The sequence below is a fragment of the Myxocyprinus asiaticus genome, chromosome 15 (assembly GCF_019703515.2).
Source record: "Myxocyprinus asiaticus isolate MX2 ecotype Aquarium Trade chromosome 15, UBuf_Myxa_2, whole genome shotgun sequence".
NCBI classification, from domain to species: Eukaryota; Metazoa; Chordata; class Actinopteri; order Cypriniformes; family Catostomidae; genus Myxocyprinus; species Myxocyprinus asiaticus.
In genome coordinates, this window is record NC_059358.1 from 4,288,054 (window position 1) to 4,308,459 (window position 20,406).

General features: G+C 38.2%; 1 protein-coding gene across 5 annotated transcripts in view; it reads left to right on the top strand.

Moving 5' to 3' along the window:
• LOC127453096 (DNA-binding protein SATB1-like) overlaps window positions 1-20,406 on the top strand; it is a 78,049-nt gene that overhangs the window by 36,048 nt on the left and 21,595 nt on the right. For all 5 annotated transcript variants that reach the window (XM_051719178.1, XM_051719182.1, XM_051719183.1 and 2 more), the window contains 4 exons: window positions 3,619-4,070; window positions 8,942-9,154; window positions 13,329-13,400; window positions 14,638-14,793. In XM_051719178.1, the coding sequence (XP_051575138.1) occupies window positions 3,619-4,070; window positions 8,942-9,154; window positions 13,329-13,400; window positions 14,638-14,793 (893 nt within the window). The remainder of the gene's footprint in view (window positions 1-3,618; window positions 4,071-8,941; window positions 9,155-13,328; window positions 13,401-14,637; window positions 14,794-20,406) is intronic.

The following is a 20,406-nucleotide window of genomic DNA, read 5'->3' on the forward strand; positions in this document are numbered from 1 at the left end:
AACACTTTAGTCCTTAAAGAAATAGTTCACAAAATAAATAACAAATAAATAAATAAATAAATAAATTTTATTATGACTCACTTTCATCTTGTTCCAAACCTGCGTGATTTATATTCTCTGCAGAACACAAAAGATTTTTGGCAAAAATTTTAGGCATCTTTTTATCATTTATCATTTGCCAAAACACTTCTTTAGCGTTTCATAAAATCTATAAGATTTTACATTTTATTTCTCAATTTTTGTACAAATCTCTTTCAACTGACTACCTCTAAATGATTCATGAAGTCATAACAATTAATTTCTTAAACAAATAGGTCACCAAAACAATTATTTTAAATTATTTTAAATTATTTCCTCACTCTCATGTCTTTCCAAACCAATGAGCTGTTATTTTTTTCAGTGGAACATAAAAGGAGAATTAAAAAGATAAATGAAAAAAAAATTACGTAGCACTTTTTCATACAATGAAAGTTGTTGAAAAGCTCAAAAAGATAAAAAAATAAAAAAAGAAACACCAAAAAAGTATTAAATAAGTTGTTCATGTAACTCATTTTCTATATTCCTAGTCTGCTGAAGTCATTTGATAGCTTTGTGTGAGAAACAGAAAATGTAATTTGCTATTTACTGATAATCCCCTCTTTGTAATAACCTTTATTTATTGCACTCAAAAAATATTTTAGAATATTTGTAGGATTAACTTATTTCAATTTTATATATATATATATAAAATCCATAAACTTTAAATGTGTTATGTTTAACAAAATTTTATTAATAAAACTTAAAATATTTTTTTTAATTGTTTTTATTTTTTTTATTTTTATTAAAGATTACTCAATTTGATGACATTTTTTCTATATTTAAAATTGAAATGTGTAAATCTTAAAATTATTTTCTTGAGTGTGGAAAGAATTACATCATATAGATTTGGAACAAAATGAGGGGGAGTAAATAATGATTTTTTTAAATTATTTTTTTTAATTTAATTTACTTAATTAAAAAAGTCCTTTTAATTTTCAGATTTTTGAGCTGGTTAGCTTCCACCACAAATAATATCAATATCAATTAAAGTTATTATAACTGTAAATTCCATCAGCAGCATCAAATATTTGCCTTATTCTTCAGTCCGCTCAGTACTGGCATGTTTATAAGGCCTTTGCTCTGAGCTGCCAGCATAACACGATCCAGTTATATTTAGACTTCCCTAAAATCTCATATTAGCCAGCTTGTGTACCTTGTTTTAGAATTAAGAGTATAAAGGATGATTCAAGTGTATCACTATTTGGAGGCATCCTGAATGTTTGCTGCTAAAGGAGAGCACAGACACTGGCTTGTTGTTATTACTCACATGATTTGGCCATGGACATTATAAACTAATTTCTGGTGCTGCCAATTTATGCAGATACAGGTCACACACTGTGCCCCATTATATTAGAAGGGCAGTACCAGGTTACTGTAGTAATACCGGGCTGGAACGTTTTATTAGAGTAATTAAGGGTAAAAAGTTTGCTTTTTTGATTTCAGGTTGTGTCCTGCACTTTTTCAGAGTGTTTACAGATTCATTCGTTTTTAATGTCTTTATCACCTGGAAATATAAATGCTTTTTTTTGTGTGACTTATGTCTTTTGCTTTTCATACAAAGTAATGATAGACTGATATATAAACTTTTTTCCCCCAAAAGTTAAAGGAATAGTTCACCCAAAATTCACTTACCCTGATGCCATCCCAGATGTGTGTGACTGTCTTTTATCAGCAGAACACAAATGAAGATTTTTTAGAAGAAGATAGAGCTTTGTCAGGTCCTTATAATGCAAGTAAACTGGTGCCAGTACTTTGATGGTCCAAAAGTCATATTTAGGCAGCAATAAAGTAATCCACATCAATCAATCAATGAATGTCTTCTGAAGCAAGTATATACATTTGAGTATAAAATAAATTGATAATTAAAACGTTATTCATTTTTAAAAAGTGCTTCCTGGGTCCTGGGTATCTCAGTGAGTATTGACGCTGACTACCACCCCTGGAGTCGCGAGTTTGAATCCAGGGTGTGCTGAGTGACTCCAGCCAGGTCTCCTAAGCAACCATATTGGCCCGGTTGCTAGGGAGGGTAGAGTCACATGGGGTAACCTCCTCGTGGTCGTGATTTGTGGTTCTCGCTTACAATGTGGCGTGTGGTAAGTTTTGCATGGACCGTGGAGAGTAGCATGAGCCTCCACATGCTGTGAGTCTCCGTGATGTCATGCACAATGAGCCACGTGATAAGATACGCAGATTGATTGTCTTAGAAACAGAGGCAACTGGGACTGTAACCATGAGTAACCGTGCCACCACGAGGACCTACTAAGTATTGGGAATTGGGCATTACAAATTGGGGAGAAAAAGGGCATAAAAAAATAAATAAAAATGCTTCCTGCCAGAAGTTGATGCATCACGTAGCTGTCGTGTGATGTAAGCGTGTTGGCGAGTTAATGCGAGAATTCAGAAACGGCGCTTATTTACAACAGAAGAATGAACATCACATGAGAGTTAGTTCATTTCAAACAGCATCAGAGCCCTGGATGGAAGCACCAATTTAAAGTTTAAAACATTTTAATTAACAACTTTTTTCTTACATAAACCTATCGAATTGCTTCAGAAGACATTTATTGATCGACTGGAGTCGTGTGGATTACTTTTATGCAGCCTAAATGTGACTTTTGGGCCATCAAAGTGCTGGCACCAATGTACTTGCATTATAAGGAATCTTAATTTGTGTTCTGCTGAAGAAATAAAGTCATACACATCTGGGATGGCATCAGGGTAAGTGAATAATGAGAGAATTTTCATTTTTGAGTAAACGTAAAGAATTAAAAAATTTCAAAAATGTTTTTTAATTTAAGGTATTTTGTGTATTCTTGCAAGTTTTAAAAAACCCAAAAACGATTATGCACCCTTACAGTCAAACACACCCACTCATTATTTATTACTATTTTCCACGTTTTAGAACAATAGTGAAATCATCAAACAATTAAATGTGTAAAATTCATATTCAAAATTAAAAAAATGTTATTCAATGTTAATTCCAGCAATTGTGTGTTGTTTGTTGCTGTGAAGTTGTCCAATACAAGTCAAATGCACTGAAAAATGTGAAAACAAATGAAAACTTTCTTATATTTGAGCTTATTCAAAACAGCCTAAACCCTTAAGAAGTTCCCATATGTTCTGGACACTTGTTGACTGCTTTTACTTCACTATCCGCTCCAACGCATCCATTTAAAGTTTTACTTAAAAAGAAATATTAAAATTGTAGTTTTGTAAAGTAATGCATGTATTCATAAAAGATAAAAGGAAAAAATAAAATATATTTTAAGATAATAAGAAGCATGCACTGAGTCGTGTGTCCAAAATTTTGACCAAACTTTGGACGACTGTATATATCAGCCATTTTTATATCCTGCTTTCAAGTTATCGGCATTGGCCATTCATTAAAAGATCCTTATTAGTTAACCACTAGTATAGTGTAACAACATCAGGTGTTAAAACAGCTCATCTTGTAGATTGCTTTGTAAATAAATAGTAAATATCATTCTGTTCTCTTGACTAAGGTTCTGCATTTGCATCTTCTTCCATCCTTTCGTTTAGCCGAGATGGACGGCCTCTCCGATCTTTCTCCACCCGGAACCAACCACCTCAGCTTCAGCCAGCAGCCCATTCCGGGCAGCACCGCGGAGCAGCCCCCGTCCCCGGTTCCCCTGTCCCACAGCAGTCAGGCCCCTGGAAGGGCCCAGCTCCCCGGTCTCCATCCCGGCCTGGTGTCCACGCCTATCAGCCCTCAACTGGTGAACCAGCAGATCGTCATGGCTCAGATCCTTAACCAGCAGTATGCCGTTAACCGCCTCCTTGCTCAACAGTCGCTGAGTCAGCAGTACCTAAACCACCCGCCTGTCAACCGTGCGCTCAACAAACCGCTTGACGCGCAGGTGTCCACCAACTCCGAGGTCTCCTCTGAGATCTACCAGTGGGTGAGGGACGAGCTGAAGAGGGCGGGCATCTCGCAGGCAGTATTTGCCCGGGTCGCCTTCAACAGGACGCAGGTATGGCCAAAATGAAAGATACTTTTGAGATAGTATAGAGCGAACTGCGTTTCTTTTAGTTTTGGTGGTTTTGACACTTTTATTGATCAGTGTGATGGGGAGTGGGATCGGAAAATGTCATGAGCTGTCATCGGAAATGTCATTCAAACTCATGATGCAATTCATTACTGCATAACATGTTGGAGCTTGTAAGTAAATTGGTAGGTGCGGTTCCAACAATATAGACCAAACTTAAGGTGAGCATGTTTGCATGCACACCAATACACTGATTACTCCCAAAAATCAGCTTATTTAAAAAATCTGACAAAGAAAACCCTGTTTACGTTATTCTCTGCTTTTGACATCACATCATGAAGAGGCATGCACTCAACACGTGCGCACATTGGATAAGCCACTGAGAACGGCAGTTAAGGTGAAATCGACGTAATGAGCAAAAATCTACCGCTGTCGATCAGTTTATTCTTACACTGTTTATGACCTTACACCGGTAAAGGAACGCCGTTTATTGCGTTTACATGACCACGCGCATTGTCTGCTTTTTAAGCTTAATCGGTGTAATAACGTGCATGTAAACGCGCTCAGTGACTCCTAAATTAAGCAATTTTGTGTGCATCTTATTTGTTATCATAAAATTGTATCATACAGTATATATCTGTATTATATAAGCCACTGGTCACCCTGATTTTAAGATATCGGCATCAGCCATTAAAAAAACCATATTGGCCAAATGTGGTGTAGTGGTAAAAAATGGTTGCAGGTTTGAACCTCTCAAAGGTTGATTCATGAACTCCAGTTTGATTCAAGTCATGTCACTTTGGATCAAAGCATCTGCTAAATGATGATATACTGGCAGGGTTGGGGAGTAACAGAATACATGTAACGGGATTACGTATTTAAAATACAAAATATAAGTAACTGTATTCCACTACAGTTACAATTTAAATCATTGGTAATTAGAATACAGTTACATTCAAAAAGTATTTTGATTACTGAAGAGATTACTTTGCATTTTATTGTCATTTGTTTCATTTAATATTTAGTTCTTTCAGATGGAAAACATTTATACATATAAATGATGCAATCCAAAGTGCATTTGAACAGCGGTGAAACACTTTCTTATGATGTGTTACATTCATACGAGCAGACAGAGAAGTAAGTTTGAAGTAAGTTTGGAGCAGAAGAAATAGAAATAAACCTTGTGTAAATTGTCAGCTTTACGCTAAGATAAAATGCTATTTCAAGCCATTTTACATGCACGTTACCAGGCATGATCATATTTTTTTATCAAGAAAATTCACGTTGGATTATAATTTCTTTTTTTCTAGTAAGACCTTTGATATTAGGGCAAAAATCGTATTCTTGATAATAATTTTTGTATTGTTTTCCTGTAAAAATATCTAAAAATCCTTAAAACGAGATCAATTTGATTTATCTTGTTTTAGAAACAACACTGCATAAGATATTTCAGTTTTTCAGAGAATGTATTTTTAACAGAGTTTTTATAGTCAAAACGAGTGAAAAAATCAACCAGTGCTGAAGAAGTAATCCAAAATATTTAGAATACGTTACTGACCTTGAGTAATCTAATGAAATACGTTACAAATGACATTTTACAGCATGTAATCTGTAATCTGTCGTGGAATACATTTCAAAAGTAACCCTCCCAACCCTGTATACAGGTAATAGAAATTTAGCAGTGGTAGGAGTTTTACAATGATTGACATCATCAAGTGACTGTTTTTTAACAAATGTTGTCTATTTTACCCTAGTTAGGCAGACAGACACATGTTGTTTTTTGTAGATGGCTGTCAAATTATTTTGTTGATGATTATAAATGCTGAGTCATATGCCCAGCTTCGCCTCAGCCCCATATGTAAGCTGTGACATGTTTGTGTAATGCTTGCCACTACATGCACTGTACATCATAAAAGTTCAACATGCCTTGCTAATAAAGCAGCTACAGACTGCTCACAGTTAGATGCTTTATCTACTGTTGTTTTGAGATAAACACAAAGGGAAGGATTGTTCAGGAAATTAGGGGTTATCAGGACAAGAGCAAGTCAGTTCCTCACAAATCGCTTTCTCACAGATAATACGGCTTGTCACTCAATCAAGAACTTTACAAACTGTCAGCATTCTGGCAAGGGTGAGCGATTACTGAATCGCATCTTTTGGTTCACACACCCATCGTTTTGACCTGTTTTGCATCAATGCACGCAGTCTGTTGTCCAGAGTGTGGACAGTCGTACTCTGCTAGCTGGAATGAGGCTCTGTTTTATTAGTGGTCCCTATACTATTACTTTTCTAAGCGATCAGACTTACGGGGATAAAACAGGCAAAACTTGCATTAAAAGGAGGCCACACACCCCCACAACACCCTAGCAACCACCTAGCAACTAGTGGTTGACAATACATGTTTTTATTGGCTTGATGTTGATATCTAGAGATTATGTTGGCCGATATAATGCTGATATATTTACCGTACATATGCTGTATATGTTAAATACAGTGTAGTGATAGTAAATGAGATGTTCACAAAATTGCTGAATTTAACAAAATCCACTTTTAAAATATTTGCAAATCCCCTTTAACAATAATTTACCAACATTTTGTTAAACTATTTAAACTATTATCAACATTTTGAAAAAAAAAAAAAACTATTTTCCAATGGAGTGAGAAATGTTAACTTTATTCAAGATGTGTTTTCTGTAAACAAGTCTTGATATGAAGTTTTACCTCTCAACTTAATTATGCTGGCTTTACAAAGTCAACATACTGTTATCTACAAAATTGGTTTAGGTTTTTTTAAACAATTAAACAAAAAGACACAAACATAAACACATACAGGGCAGCTGCCCGTAGCTCTCTCTCTCCTGAACCTCTGCCTCCGGTGGCCTTTATCCCTCACGTCGGCTTGATTAGCCTGATTAGGGGCCGAGCATGCGTCATCACGGCCCGGCCCCGCCCTCCTCCTTGCCACATTCCTCCCTCCTCCCTCCTTTCCTTCAGGCCTGGGAGCCCCCGACATGACGTACATCCCCCCCCTCCTTCCTTTCCGGGGGTGCGTGCCCTTTCCCACCTTCTCTGACCTGGGAGGGAAACAAGGGGAGGGAAAAGCAACAAAAAAAAGAAAAAGAGAGGGAAAGGCCAACACGGAGCGACAGCTGGAGAGAGAGAGGAGAGAGAGGAAAAAAACGTACTCACCGGTTCTCTGACCCTCGGACACGCCTCCACCCTCTAGTGGATGACAGCCGCTCCTCCCCAGGTGGATCGGAGGCAGTCCTCCGGCCCCTGGCAGATGGAACGCCCTGCCATGTTTTGGTGGATGGTAGGGGCCTCCTCCACCCCTGGAAGTTGTTCTCCAACTCCAGGCGGTCGGCAGTGAACCCCTCCCCACTCACGGACGGCGGTCTTCTTTGACCCCACCACGTTTTAGCGACCGGTAGGGGTCTCCTCCCTCCTGGCAGCGGCCCGACCGCTGCAGGTGGTCAGTAAGGAGCCCCTCCTCCCTTCGTGGTCGGCGGTCGTTCCTCTGCTTTCAGGCGGCCGGGCTCCTCCGTCTCCCGGCGGATGGACGCGGCTGCTCCTTTGGGGTGAATGGTAGTGCCGAGAACTCTACTACAGCAGAACCGGCTTGACAATATAAATAATGATTTAATGATTAACAAAAAGACACAAACATATACACATAAAGGGCAGCTGCCCATAGCTCTCTCTCTCCTGAACCTCCACCTCCATCGGCCTTTATCCCTCTCGTCGGCTTGATTAGCCTGGTTAGGGGCTGGGCGTGCGTCATCACAGCCCAGCCCCGCCCTCCTCCTTGCCACATAGACAAACCCACAAATGGCTGTGAAGCTGCTTTAAGTTTCTTTCTCTCTCTCAGTCTATCTATTTATCTGATGGTTTATCTGACTATCTATGATACAGTTTGTCTCACTGTCTAGCTTGCTAGCTAGCTGGATGTTTGTCTTACTGTAATGTCTAACCAATTAACTTTGTTAAGCCTATATCAAAGTTTGTCTTGACAAACTTTACCTATCTAGTTTATTTAGTTTTAATGATGATTCGATATTTTTACTGGAAAACAACACACACTTGCTGATTAAGAAAATGAATGTCATCTGAGAGTTTGGAACTGACACTATGTGGAATGACCAAGTTAATGTCCAAGGGTCTCCAAATGTCTAAATATCGTATAATTAATTGGCCTGGCCGATATATTGCTCCATCACTACAAGAAGCCACTCAGAACACCTAAGCATATTACTGGGAAAGTTGTCCAGTTTCTAAAAATCTAGTTTTATTAGTACAATTCAAGCTGAAAACAAGCATCATGACAGCTGTCTGCCATTATCAGGTGAGACAAATAGAGCTGTACCTGGCATCCTGCCAGAATGGGGGGTGGAACCTGGCATGGTCACGGATTGTCACTGCAGCATACGAGAGTGAATGTCGGTGGAGAAAACGGAAAGATAATGTCTCGGGATGTTCTGCATAAAACTTCTGTTTGGCATGGCGTAGCTTTGAAGTTGTGTTAGAGCGATTGGAATCTATCGTAATCAGAAACAATCTTGCATTTGTTCAAATTGGCATCTTTTCATTGTTAGTTGCACCGTGAAGTATTTGCAATATGCATTTTTTCAGAGTGCTCTTAAATGTTTATTGAACATTCTTCCCCACATGACGGGTGGTGACTTTGGAGTCAGAATGTTAATGCGGGTTTGGTGGCTCTCCTTTGACAGATCACAAAGTTTTAATCACACCCTAAAGGTTTATAAAACATAGCAAAGCACCTAAACTAGAATTTTAGCTTTTTGGGTGAACTAGCCCTTTAAATTCCAAATTCCTCTCTTTTTGTCTGTTTCACCCAGGGTCTTCTGTCTGAGATTCTCAGAAAAGAGGAAGACCCCAAGACAGCGTCTCAGTCTCTCCTTGTCAACCTACGAGCGATGCAGAACTTCCTGCAGCTTCCGGAGGTGGAGCGAGATCGCATCTACCAGGACGAGAGGGAGCGTAGCTTGACCGCGGCCTCTGCAATGGGGCCCGCGCCCCTCATTAGCACCCCTCCCAGTCGCCCTGTCCAGGTAACACACTCAAAATCATACTTGAGCAACACTGAGGTTCAGTTATGAGATTTGTCGAGCAAAAGGTCAGGCATAGGTTCCTAAGCAGTTCGCAAACCCATTTTAATTCAATAATCGGACATATTTCCAAGTGGCCGAGAAAAAAATTGTAGGGCGAGAATTGCATTTGTACAACAGGAATTGATTGGATTAAATGTGCATGTTATATTCCAGAATGGAGTCGGATTGTTGGAAGGAAGGAGTTCAAAAGTAAGAGGGATTTGGGATGTCATCCAAAAAGGAAAGTTGTTTCAGAGCAAGCTATTACATTTTAATAAAAGATTACAAACATTTTTTTATTTTATTTGAGATTACATGAACCAACTAATCATTCGCAATAAGTCAAAATTGAAATACAGTTGGGGTTTTCCTAAATGAATGTAAACAGGCAGGATTTGTGCATGAGACTTGCACTGTAAATTGATACTACACAGAATTAAGCAACTAATAGTTTAATCATTCTAATATGTTTCATTGTGCTTCATTTTATTACTTACTGTGTACGCGTCTTGAATAATTACTTGAAAAACTTAAAGCAGTGTTTAGTTAATTAAGTAATACTTGAAGGCTACATGGCATAGTTATAATTTAATTTGTTAATATTTACATCAATATGTACATTACATTATGTACTAAGATCAATAATATTTATTACACGGCTCTCTGGAATACTAAATTCCGATTGGTTTATTGCACTATCGAGCAGTCTTATATTTCTGAATAATGGAATAATGACCGCACATCTGGAAAAAAAGTTGGGGTTTGGTGAGGTTAGGGTTAGGTTAGGTTAGGGTTAGATTAGTTGATATTTGACCGGTCATTCGGGTTTCGTGAGTCATCTTTCTCTGTAATCTCTACAATGAAGCTAATAAAATAATTTAAACTTTAAGATCAATATTTCATGTCCATTTGTTTATTAAGCAAGTAGTCTTGTAATAAGCCGGATAATGAGCAGTCAGACAGTCATTTTCACAAAATAAACAACAACAGATCTCTGATGCAAACTGAAGGTGGGATTCAGCTGTTTCCGGAGATTCTGCTGTCTCTTTCTTCTCTCGAAATAACCTTTTTCCAACTCAAATCAATGTTTCATGTCCATTTAATTATTTATTTGTTTAAGTAGTCATGTAGTAAGTGTGATAATCTACAGTTATCAGCTGGTCGTTATCGCAAAATAAACCCCTTCAGGGTGATTCAAGACTCTTCCGCTTCACATCACGGTCCTGACCACACTGTTTGGATTTATTTTGCAATGATAGGCTAACTGTAGATCATCCCATGCATGCATTATAATGTTTACACTAATATTTAACTTTTTGGAGTGCGTCCAATGCAATTTTAGTTTTTGCCTTGGTATTGGAATCATGAAATTTCACTCAAATTTTGGTATCGTTGATACCTTACTTTATAGAAATAGTTTAAAGTGCGATAGAGCTCAGTAAGTGTTTATTTCACACCCTGCCATATTTCCGGCTCTAAAATCTCCCAAGCAGGGCCGGAAAGGTGTGCAGAACTGTTTCCACTGAGACCTGCTTCAAACGCACTTGAGTGTGTCTTAGTGGACTGAACACAAAGCCTTACTTTGTGTAATGGACTGAGGGGGTTCTTTTAAACTGGATAAAACCACCCTCACACACATACGCACACACAGAGAGTGTGTAAAGACTGAAATGTCATCAGTGTTCACTGCACAAAACTGCATAAAACAGATGCTCCTTTCCTGTTCAGTTCATATTATCAGATGCTTCTGTAACCTGATTATTCAGCAACTGCATCTAATCCATCAGTCTTGCACAGCTCTCTGCAAAAATCTCCATTATCAGATGATACTTGTACAAATTGGTGACATTTTTAATCAAACGGCATAGCGATGCACAGCCAGACACATATATAAAATGGGTCTGATACAAAACCTATTGAGCTTACTTGCTGCCTTCTAAGATAGCATTCTACAGTAACTGAAATGAATTTGTAATGCTCTACAAAGGCAGCAACTTGCGACTTACAAGTATACAAAGAGCATTTGACTATCAATTGATTTCAGAAGAGTTTGGCATTAGCATGTTGCTAAGCTAACTGTGTGATACTCTAATAAGCAAAAAAGTTCAAAGTACACATAAATATTAGTTACAATAGTCCATTTTAAAGGATAATATAATATATAATAATCCAATATAGTTTGCCGTTAGCATTCTGCTAAGCTAAACACACAGCACAAACAAATATTAGGTTAAGTAGTCATTTGAAGAGTCAAGTCAAATTTATTTGTATAGTGCTTTTCACAACATGCAGCTGTACGTGAAATTATGCTATAACAGAAAATGAATGAATATAATGCCAATATTAGTTATTTATATTTAGAACTATTAGTAGTTAAAATTAGTTAACTAAGTGTTGTGGGTCAATGGTTAAACAAAATAATTTTGTATGAACAATACGTTTTAGTGGTAAAGTCCTTGAAGTCATCCCGAATTAACACGTAGATGCATTGTCCTTTGATTTTGGCTGATGAAGGCTTTTGCTAGTGTTTAATTCATTTTCTGTGTAGTTTAAGAGAGTGTTGTCCCTCCTTTGACCAAGTTGATATAGGTGTCAGTTAGTAAGGAGCATCGCAGTCCAGCTGGAATCTTATGGCAGGTAATTTTGGTGAACTCTATCCTGAGCCCATGCTTCAGACAGTGACTCATGAAGAATCCCATGTCTTTGAGTTTGCATCAATTTATCCTCTGTGAAGTCCGTCTTAGTAGACTGAAGTGAAATCTGGCTGGCACATGCTGCAGTTGGTTATCATCACTCAGCGACACAATGGGAGTCAGACATCAGGCAGGACCGGAGACGGATCCGGCAGACATAATCCTGAGGTTTAGACAGGGAAAGAAATAGAAGAGATTGAACTATTTTAGTCGATTATTTAATGTTTTGTATTGACCAAAAAGATTGCTCAAAACCAAGGGCGTAGCCAGGAAATTACTTTTGGGTGGGCCTCAACAAAAATTTATAGGCCAAGTTTTCACCCAATTCTTTTTTTTAACCAAATTTGTTTTTAACCTAATATTCTGGGTGGGCCTGGGTCTAATTTGGGTGGGCCCAGGCCCACCCCGGCCTACCCTTGGCTACGCCACTGCCCAAAACTAAGACTCTTAGGCCACGTCCATACTAATAAGTTTTGGTCTGTGAATGCATTGATTATGCTAAGTTTACGGCTCTCATCCACACAGAGACAGCGTTTTCCTCCATTGAAAACTTTTGGAAATGCTCTCTAGTGCTGCATACTTCTGAAAATGATGACATTAGGAAACTGAAAACAACGTTTTCAAACTAAAACGGATTAGTGTGGACGTGGCCTTAGAAAGTAGCCTACAGTATTCATCCTGCCAATCTTGTGGAACAGCCTTTGAATCAGGAGCGCTCTTATGATGTCTCAAAGTACTACCTTCATAGGCAGCTCACTAGGTTGGAACAGAGCCAAAGTATTTGTATGCATGTTTAAATGAAATAAGGTCTTTTATCGAACATACTGTGGTCAGCTCAGATGATGGCTCATATTTCGTCCATCAGTCTTGTTTGAGTTAAAAATGAGCGATAAACCAGGTAGAGCGAGGTATTTTGATGCATGCCAGCTTGACTCTGACAGATATGAGTGAGATGTTTGCAGGATTTTCTGATGTAAATCAGCAGGGTGGCACTTCTTGCGGTGCTGCAAAGCTTTTATGACTCCCATAAAAACAGATGTTTCCCACATACGTTAATAGATCATCAGACAGCGAGTGCAAGTTTGCACATGCTCATCCCTTTATAATTAGATATGGTCACAAAAAAACTCAACCTAGACACTCATGCTTCACATGTAAATGACTGCTCTGGTTGACAGCATCTTCACTGGTTCTGTATTGGCTGTTTGGAGACCCTTAATATAAAATAAAAGTTATAACCATCTTTGCAGGTTGTTTTGCTGCAGAAATCGTTTGTGATTGCTTTAGGATAAGTTTTGATGTGATATAAATCTGATTATATGTTGTGAGAGTATTCTGAATATTTAATGAAGTCATTTTGATTTTAAATGATATTTTAGTCCATCGTCTCAAACATCTCTCTCTCTCTCTCTCTCTCTCTCTCTTTCTCTCTGTGTTAACAGCCCAGAAGAGAAGAGTGTAACAATGTGAGACCAGAGGACTGGAATCCAAGAATTCCAGTGGGCATCTCACCTGTGAGTTTACATACAGTATATCATGGCATGGTACACCATTTATGGAATAGTGACTTGTTGTTTTGTCCATTATTTTGTGCCAAAAATACATGCATCAAGTGGGAGAACCTTTATTAGAAATGTATTTACATATATTATATACTATTAGAAAAAATATGAAAGACCAAATGAACAATAAATTGCATTATATTTATTTGTAAAACACTTTTTTAACCTACTACTTGTATGACAGGTGCTCTAAAAAATGTATATCTAATTATATGTATATCTATCTATATTTAATTTATATTAAATCATATATTTATATATCATTTATACAGTATACTGTATTTATATTAATTCTGTTTAATTTATGCATTTAAATATTGATATAAATGCATCTATTGTTCTATTCGTAGAGCTAGGTGTAGATATAGATTTCCTGATTTGTTTTGATTCTGATTCACATGCTCTCAATTCAATTCTGATTTGATTCCAGTTCATTTGGGTGTATTTCAGTAATAATGTCCATTTTGCGTACAGATGAAAGAAATGATCTCTCAGCTAATGCTGTTAATTATAATGTAGAAGTGATCTTCTAACTTGGTACATTAGGAAAATCACAATTTTTACAAATTTTATCAAATATTTGCAAAAAATGTCATTAGTTTTTCATAATTTTGGTCACATTTGAGTTTTATAAGAAATGTACAAATTCCATGTATTCTATCATTTAACATTTATATTGTTACATGCTTATTGTTTACAAGAATTTACATAGATATTTATATACAAGTGCTGAATCGGTACTGTCTCTTTAAGAATAACAGCAGTTCAGCAAGTGTCTTCCTGAAGTGTTCTGGTTGAGCGCATATTAATGAGAGTGAAGGTGCACAAGAGAGTGAAGTCTTTACCACATCTGTGCGATGTGTGATTACAATTAAATGTTTCAATTTTTGTTGTTTTTAAGCAACAATTGACTGTAAAGAACAGAAAGGGTTTTAAAAGAGACATTATTTAATGACAAATTGATTGTGTGGATCTTGTCTTTGGACACACATTACACGGAACGAGTCAAACCAAACTTTTACTCTCATAGGACTAACCTTATCAGAGAGCGATGATTGGTTGCATTGATAGCCATTTCTGACTTGCATTTATAATGACGGAATTTTCATTTTGCTGTGAACTATTCCTTTTAATTCCTATCTGTCTACTTAATTGTTTTAATTAGTTGTGTCTTGTCTACTCTGCTCAGGTGAAGCCCAGCCCTCTGTCCTCTGAGTGGAACGGGAAGTCTGAGAACTGTGTGTTAAACATCAACTCGTCCATCTATGATGAAATCCAGCAGGAGATGAAGAGAGCCAAAGTGTCCCAGGCCATGTTTGCCAAGGTCGCTGCATCAAAGAGCCAGGTATACAATCGCACAACACTCGACAAGAATGAATCATCCAGATTTCAATTGCAGCTGCTACAATTAACTAATCGTGAAATGTGTCATCAAGTCTTCCACACTGCTTTAAAAAGGTCTATTTACAATGTGCTTTTAAGCAATTGAGCATTGGAACTAATAACAGATATGTCTGTTGCTTGCTTTCTGCCAATCATTTATTCAAAATTTGAATAATAGTTTTGTTTTTCATGCTGCTATCAGGGCCAGTGTGACATTGACGTGCTGTTTTTATTCACTATAAAACAGCAGTAAAGTAATTCAGGAAAACAGTTCTCAGTTTGTTTTGAATGTAGAGCCTACTTAAAGAATATGGCTTGCATACGCCCCACTCAAAATAAGTATTTCAATGTACTGTAAATTCTATTTATTGAAATGTATCGCAATATCAAGGGAAATAATGGACATTAAGGAGTTTTGTCATCATTTTGCAGCCCTATTTGACAGGTACACAATCGTACAAATAGATGTTTCATGCAAACCTTACACACAAACAGTCTTAGGTGTGCAGAATGCGACTTTCATTGTCTGGTGTCTTATGCTTAAGTCGTTCGTCTGGTTGACAAAACATTGTCAACCATTTCTGTGTACAGTCTAAATGAGAAAGAATGCTCAGATAGAAAGATAAAAGTGGAGAAGGAGAGCTTTGTTAAGCCTTTGACTCAGCGTCAGGCAGCACCATAATGACTTATTCTGCTTTATTGTGGGTTTGTGAACAGCAGACAGTGTTGCAACATAAAGCAAATGTGTTTATATACTTCAGCTCAGCAAAGACCACACTGTCATCTCACATAGCGAACAAGCGTCTGCTGAATACAGGCCTCTGTGAGAGACATTACAGTCTGTTTCGGTCTATTAAAATTAATTAAAGAAACGCAAGGCGAGCCCCATTATTAAAGGTTTTGCATATCTGCGTGCTCACTTAAAGATTTTCAGAATTACATCTGATGGGGGGGTGTGGGGGGAGGGCGAATAAAAGCCCTAAATTATCTGAAAATATCAGCCGGTTTTTGCTGATTGCGCTGATTACGGTGCCAGATACTTTTGTTTTACCAAATTACAGTTTGATGCACAAACCACTGTTTTTGTCGATGACAGTTCAAAGCCGCGAAGGGTGGAGGAGAGAACAGACAAACCAGGGCATTTATTCAAGAAAGATTCTCTTTAAAATTATCATTTGAGAGAAAAGCCCTGCCTGAGCTTGTGTGCTCCATTCATGGCTGGTGTGAATGTGAATTGAGCAGCCGATAAGAACTGTGCTAATTACGCAGCTGAAAAAAGGGCCTGGGAGAGCACTTATCTCCCGCTCCATCTCGTAATGTGCACTCCCCGGGCAGCTGGTACCCCCCCGCCCCCTTCCTTTTCCCAGCCCACTTTTGCAAGGGCCCACGGGGGGCACGAGCTGAATGTCCGGTGAGCGCTGAGCGCCTGGTGCGGATGCCGGTGATGACAACTTATGTTGCTGTCTTCTAGTTATATCGGAATGCTCATATTTACGAAATGAGCACGCATGAATGTCGTAATTTTTTTAGAGCCCTGACTTTCTGAGTGGGTGTACTAATTAATCAGTCATGTTGAATGCTAAAGCCACGTTCACACTGTACGTTTTTGGCCACAATTTCGGCATCCGAGACAAATTTCAGGATCGTAAAAAAAAAAATTCCGTTGGGCAAAACCGTCAATCTTTGATCGCTTGGTGTGACATTTTCACCAACGACCGAATGATTGCCTTTGTAATAAATCTTAGACTCCAACGAAGTTTTGCCAATGTCAAACTGCTCCTAAGATGGCGAGCATATCGTAGTCTGGCAAGCAACAGTCATGAAGGAACATAAAAATCATACGGTGTGCACCCGGCTTAAAGGAATGTTTGGGGTTCAGTATACTGTAAGTTAAGCTAAATCGGCATCATTTGTGGCATATAGTTGTTCACCACAAAAAGTAAAAATCAAAGTCACAGTGAGGCACTTGCAGTGGAAGTGAATGGGGCCAGTTTTTGGAGGGTTTAAAGGCAGAAACGTGAATTTATATATAAAAGTACTTACATTAATTCTTCTGTTAAAACTTGTGTATTATTCAAGCTGTATTGTTGTTTAAATTAACATTTTTAAAGTTGCTTTAGGGTTTTAGGGTTTACAACGTTATGTCGTCATGGCAACAAAATTGTAAAATTTGACATATCTTTACAGAGCAACGGTTAGTAAGTGATTTTATCATACCAAAATCATGTTAACACATAGGCTATTGTTCACTTCTTGTGGCTAAACTTTTTAAACAGTGAGTATTTTTATGTTTACTGATCAGCCCCCTTCACTTTCATTGTAAGCGCCTCAGATTATAAGAGAATTTTCATTTTTGGGTGAACTATCTCTAAATTATATTGCCCATAATTATGTTTTAATTGCCAATGTTGACCATGCAATATACAGTAGTTTGCATTTTGTGAGCTGTTGATGCAGAAAAGCAATCAAGCTTGCTTGAAAATACTATTCGTTTAGCAACGTTTATGAGGCAACAAGCTTGCACACCCAAACTACATTTCCCTGTCATTCTCAGTAGTATGAGACTGCTAAAATACATAAAGAAGCAAGCAGCACCCGGACAGTCGCACGGACTGTGCTGATGACAAAATGTATGGTGTGTCGCATTAATTGGCACAGTGGCCTTTGCTATCAGCGCTGGAATCCTCGGCCGTGGCGAAGTGAGATTGCAGCGCCGTTAGCTGCAGCACTCCAGAGATCTGGCACTGGCCGTGGATTTGGCTTCCGCAACCATGGAGCTATAGAATCAGCTTGGCCGTGCCCTATTTGAGAGCGATGGAAAGAGGAAACAGTGAGGAGATGGGAGGTGCAGAGGGGGAGGTACTGTGATCATCTCATGGGCTTTAAAAAACATCTCAAAGAGGTTAAAGTGAACGATTGTGTGTGTACGAGTGTGTGTACCTGCTTACTCATGTGTCTGTACATATGGCTGCTGTGTAAATGAGTGTGTGTGTGTGTGTGTGTGTTTGTGCTGTTTATTGGGGGATGGGTACTGGATCCGAGCCATGTCGTCCCCCTCTCTGGGCACACGTCCATACAGGAAGTGAGTGCCAGGCTTTATCTGTTTGGTGGCACTTTCATATTCCGAGTAGCATTTCAATAAATTTTCCCTCCTGCACCGCTGAAACACTCGTTTTTGCAGCTTGTAAACTGAGAAATAAACATATAAACTGTTCACTCTTCTGCTCATATGGCTGTTTGGTGCGGCGTTCTCGAAATCACAACATTTCAGGGGTGAACGCAAACTGAAATGATGTATGATGGATTATATTTTAAGGCCATCACATCAACAGTAATCCATTCTCGTTTGAAAACTCAGTCTTTAGTTTCCTAACCTCGTCATTTGAACATGCTGTAATAGAGAGTGTTTTGGAACGCCCAGTTTTTCAGTGTTCTAGTGTGGATGAGAGCCGTTAATGTAGTGAAATGAATGCGGTTTCAAACGAAAACATATGAGTGTGGATGTGGCCTGAGACTTGAGCAATTGGATGCACCGCTACAATGTTAGGGTGGTTGCTGTGGCGTTGTTATACGGTTGCTGTGGGTTGTTGCTAGGTGGTTGATTTCTTAAGTCAAAAGAGCCCACCTTCTTGTTGAATGTGTATTAAGAGCATAAATAGGGTTATGATTTTTTACCATAATGTTGTTCCAAACCCGTATCAACATGAGTGAATGTGGGACTATCCCTTGAATACTTAGGTTTAGGGGTTTGTTCACATCCCTAACCCTTAACTATGAACAATATTAACTGTACTGCCTTAGCAAACACCCTTGATAAAGACATGACAGCGCTATTCTGGCATTCGTTGAGCTCTGTTGGGCTAAGAGAAGAGAGAGAGAGGAAAAAGGGGTTATGGGAGTTGAGTTGACACCCTCTGATGGTGAATACAATCACGGCTCCTGCTGTCAAATGACAAGCACCTTAGAACCCCGAGCCATTCCCTGGGACTGACCCTTCTCTCTCTCAATTGCGCTCTCTCTCTCTCTCTCTCTATGTCTCTCTCTCTCTCGCTCCTGGAAGAGGCTGTGGTAATTAGCAGGGCTCTAATGAGACAGAATGTCAGTGATCTGCTGCAGTACAGGGGGGCAGGCGATAGACCGGTGTGTGTGTGAGTGTGTGTATGAATGGGTGGTAGAGGAGGGTGTGCCATCTGTCACTAAGTGCCTGGCTCGCTACTCTCTAGGGGGTAACAGTGTGTCGGAAAGAAAGAGAGATAGAATGAGTAAAATTAGTAAGTTGAAGTGTATGTTACATTAAAAAGATGTAACATTTCAATTAGTGATCGACCAATATATTGTCCATTTGGCCAAAATTAATATTTTATCATTGAAATTATTATTAATTATTATTTACTATTATTTTTAATAATAATAATTATTATTAATAAATATTATAGATTATTCTTATTATTATTTTGAGACAATTTTTTTTTTAAATAACGGTTTTCTGCAGATTAACAGAAGTGGTACTTACTCCTATAAATTCCTAATTTTATCAACAGCCCTGTTAGCATAAGAAACATAACATTTAATAAATATTTGTAAAAAGAAAAAAAAAGAAAAAAGTGCATTTGGAGCAAAAATTTAGTGAAATATTAATTATTATTATTATTAGTATTATTTTTATTTATTTTTATTTTTTTTTGGCTTTTTGTCCATGTCCGCTAGCTTTAAGGTTATATATATTTAACCCGGTCACATAACAATTCGTAATAATTAGTACAAGATCTAAAAATCTTCAGAATCATAAAAAATTGTTGGCTCGTACAAAAACATATGACTTTTCCCCATACATAAAAAATAAACGAACAATGTTATGATGGTTTTTCCTAAGTTTAACCCCTTATCCAAACCATAAACCATGACTTTAATAGAAAAATAACTTTTGTATACCAGATGAAACAGATAAAAAAAAAATTAAAAACTGGGATAAACCCATCCTCAATTATGTCCCACCCCAACTTCTAGTTTCACTAGGAAATATGTCAACACAAACTGCGCTCGTCAAGAGGTTTCATGGGGTCTTTAAACCAAATACCTTTGATCAGCAGAGTTCGTCCTGTGGGCGGGGCTTACAGCATCAACGCGTTTGAGGAGCAGGTGTGGCCTTGCGTTCCCCCGCCACGTCTAAATCGCATTTATCTGGCATCTATTTCTAGGGAAGGTCTAGACGTATCGTCTGCTGTGCATCTGCATTTACTTTCATTAAGAAACTAGAAGCCCATCGCTGGATGCAAATTAAATTATGTTTCTATAGGGAAGATACTACCCGCCCTTTCTGTTCTAGTGGCCCGATCATTTTACGGAGAATATCTATTTTTCTTTATTGTGCTTCATTTTCGAGAGTTGTTTGTTTATGGTTATAAATTTGTCCGCCTCCCAGAGCCGCGTGCTTGGCAGATGGGAGCAGCGTGCCTCTGAGAGAGGAAATAGGGCCATGACTGTTTATTAATTGATTTATTTATTTATCTGGCTGCCTGGTTATTAGGTTGCCTGGGAAACAGCTGCACTTCCCCTGTATTATTAAAGACACAAT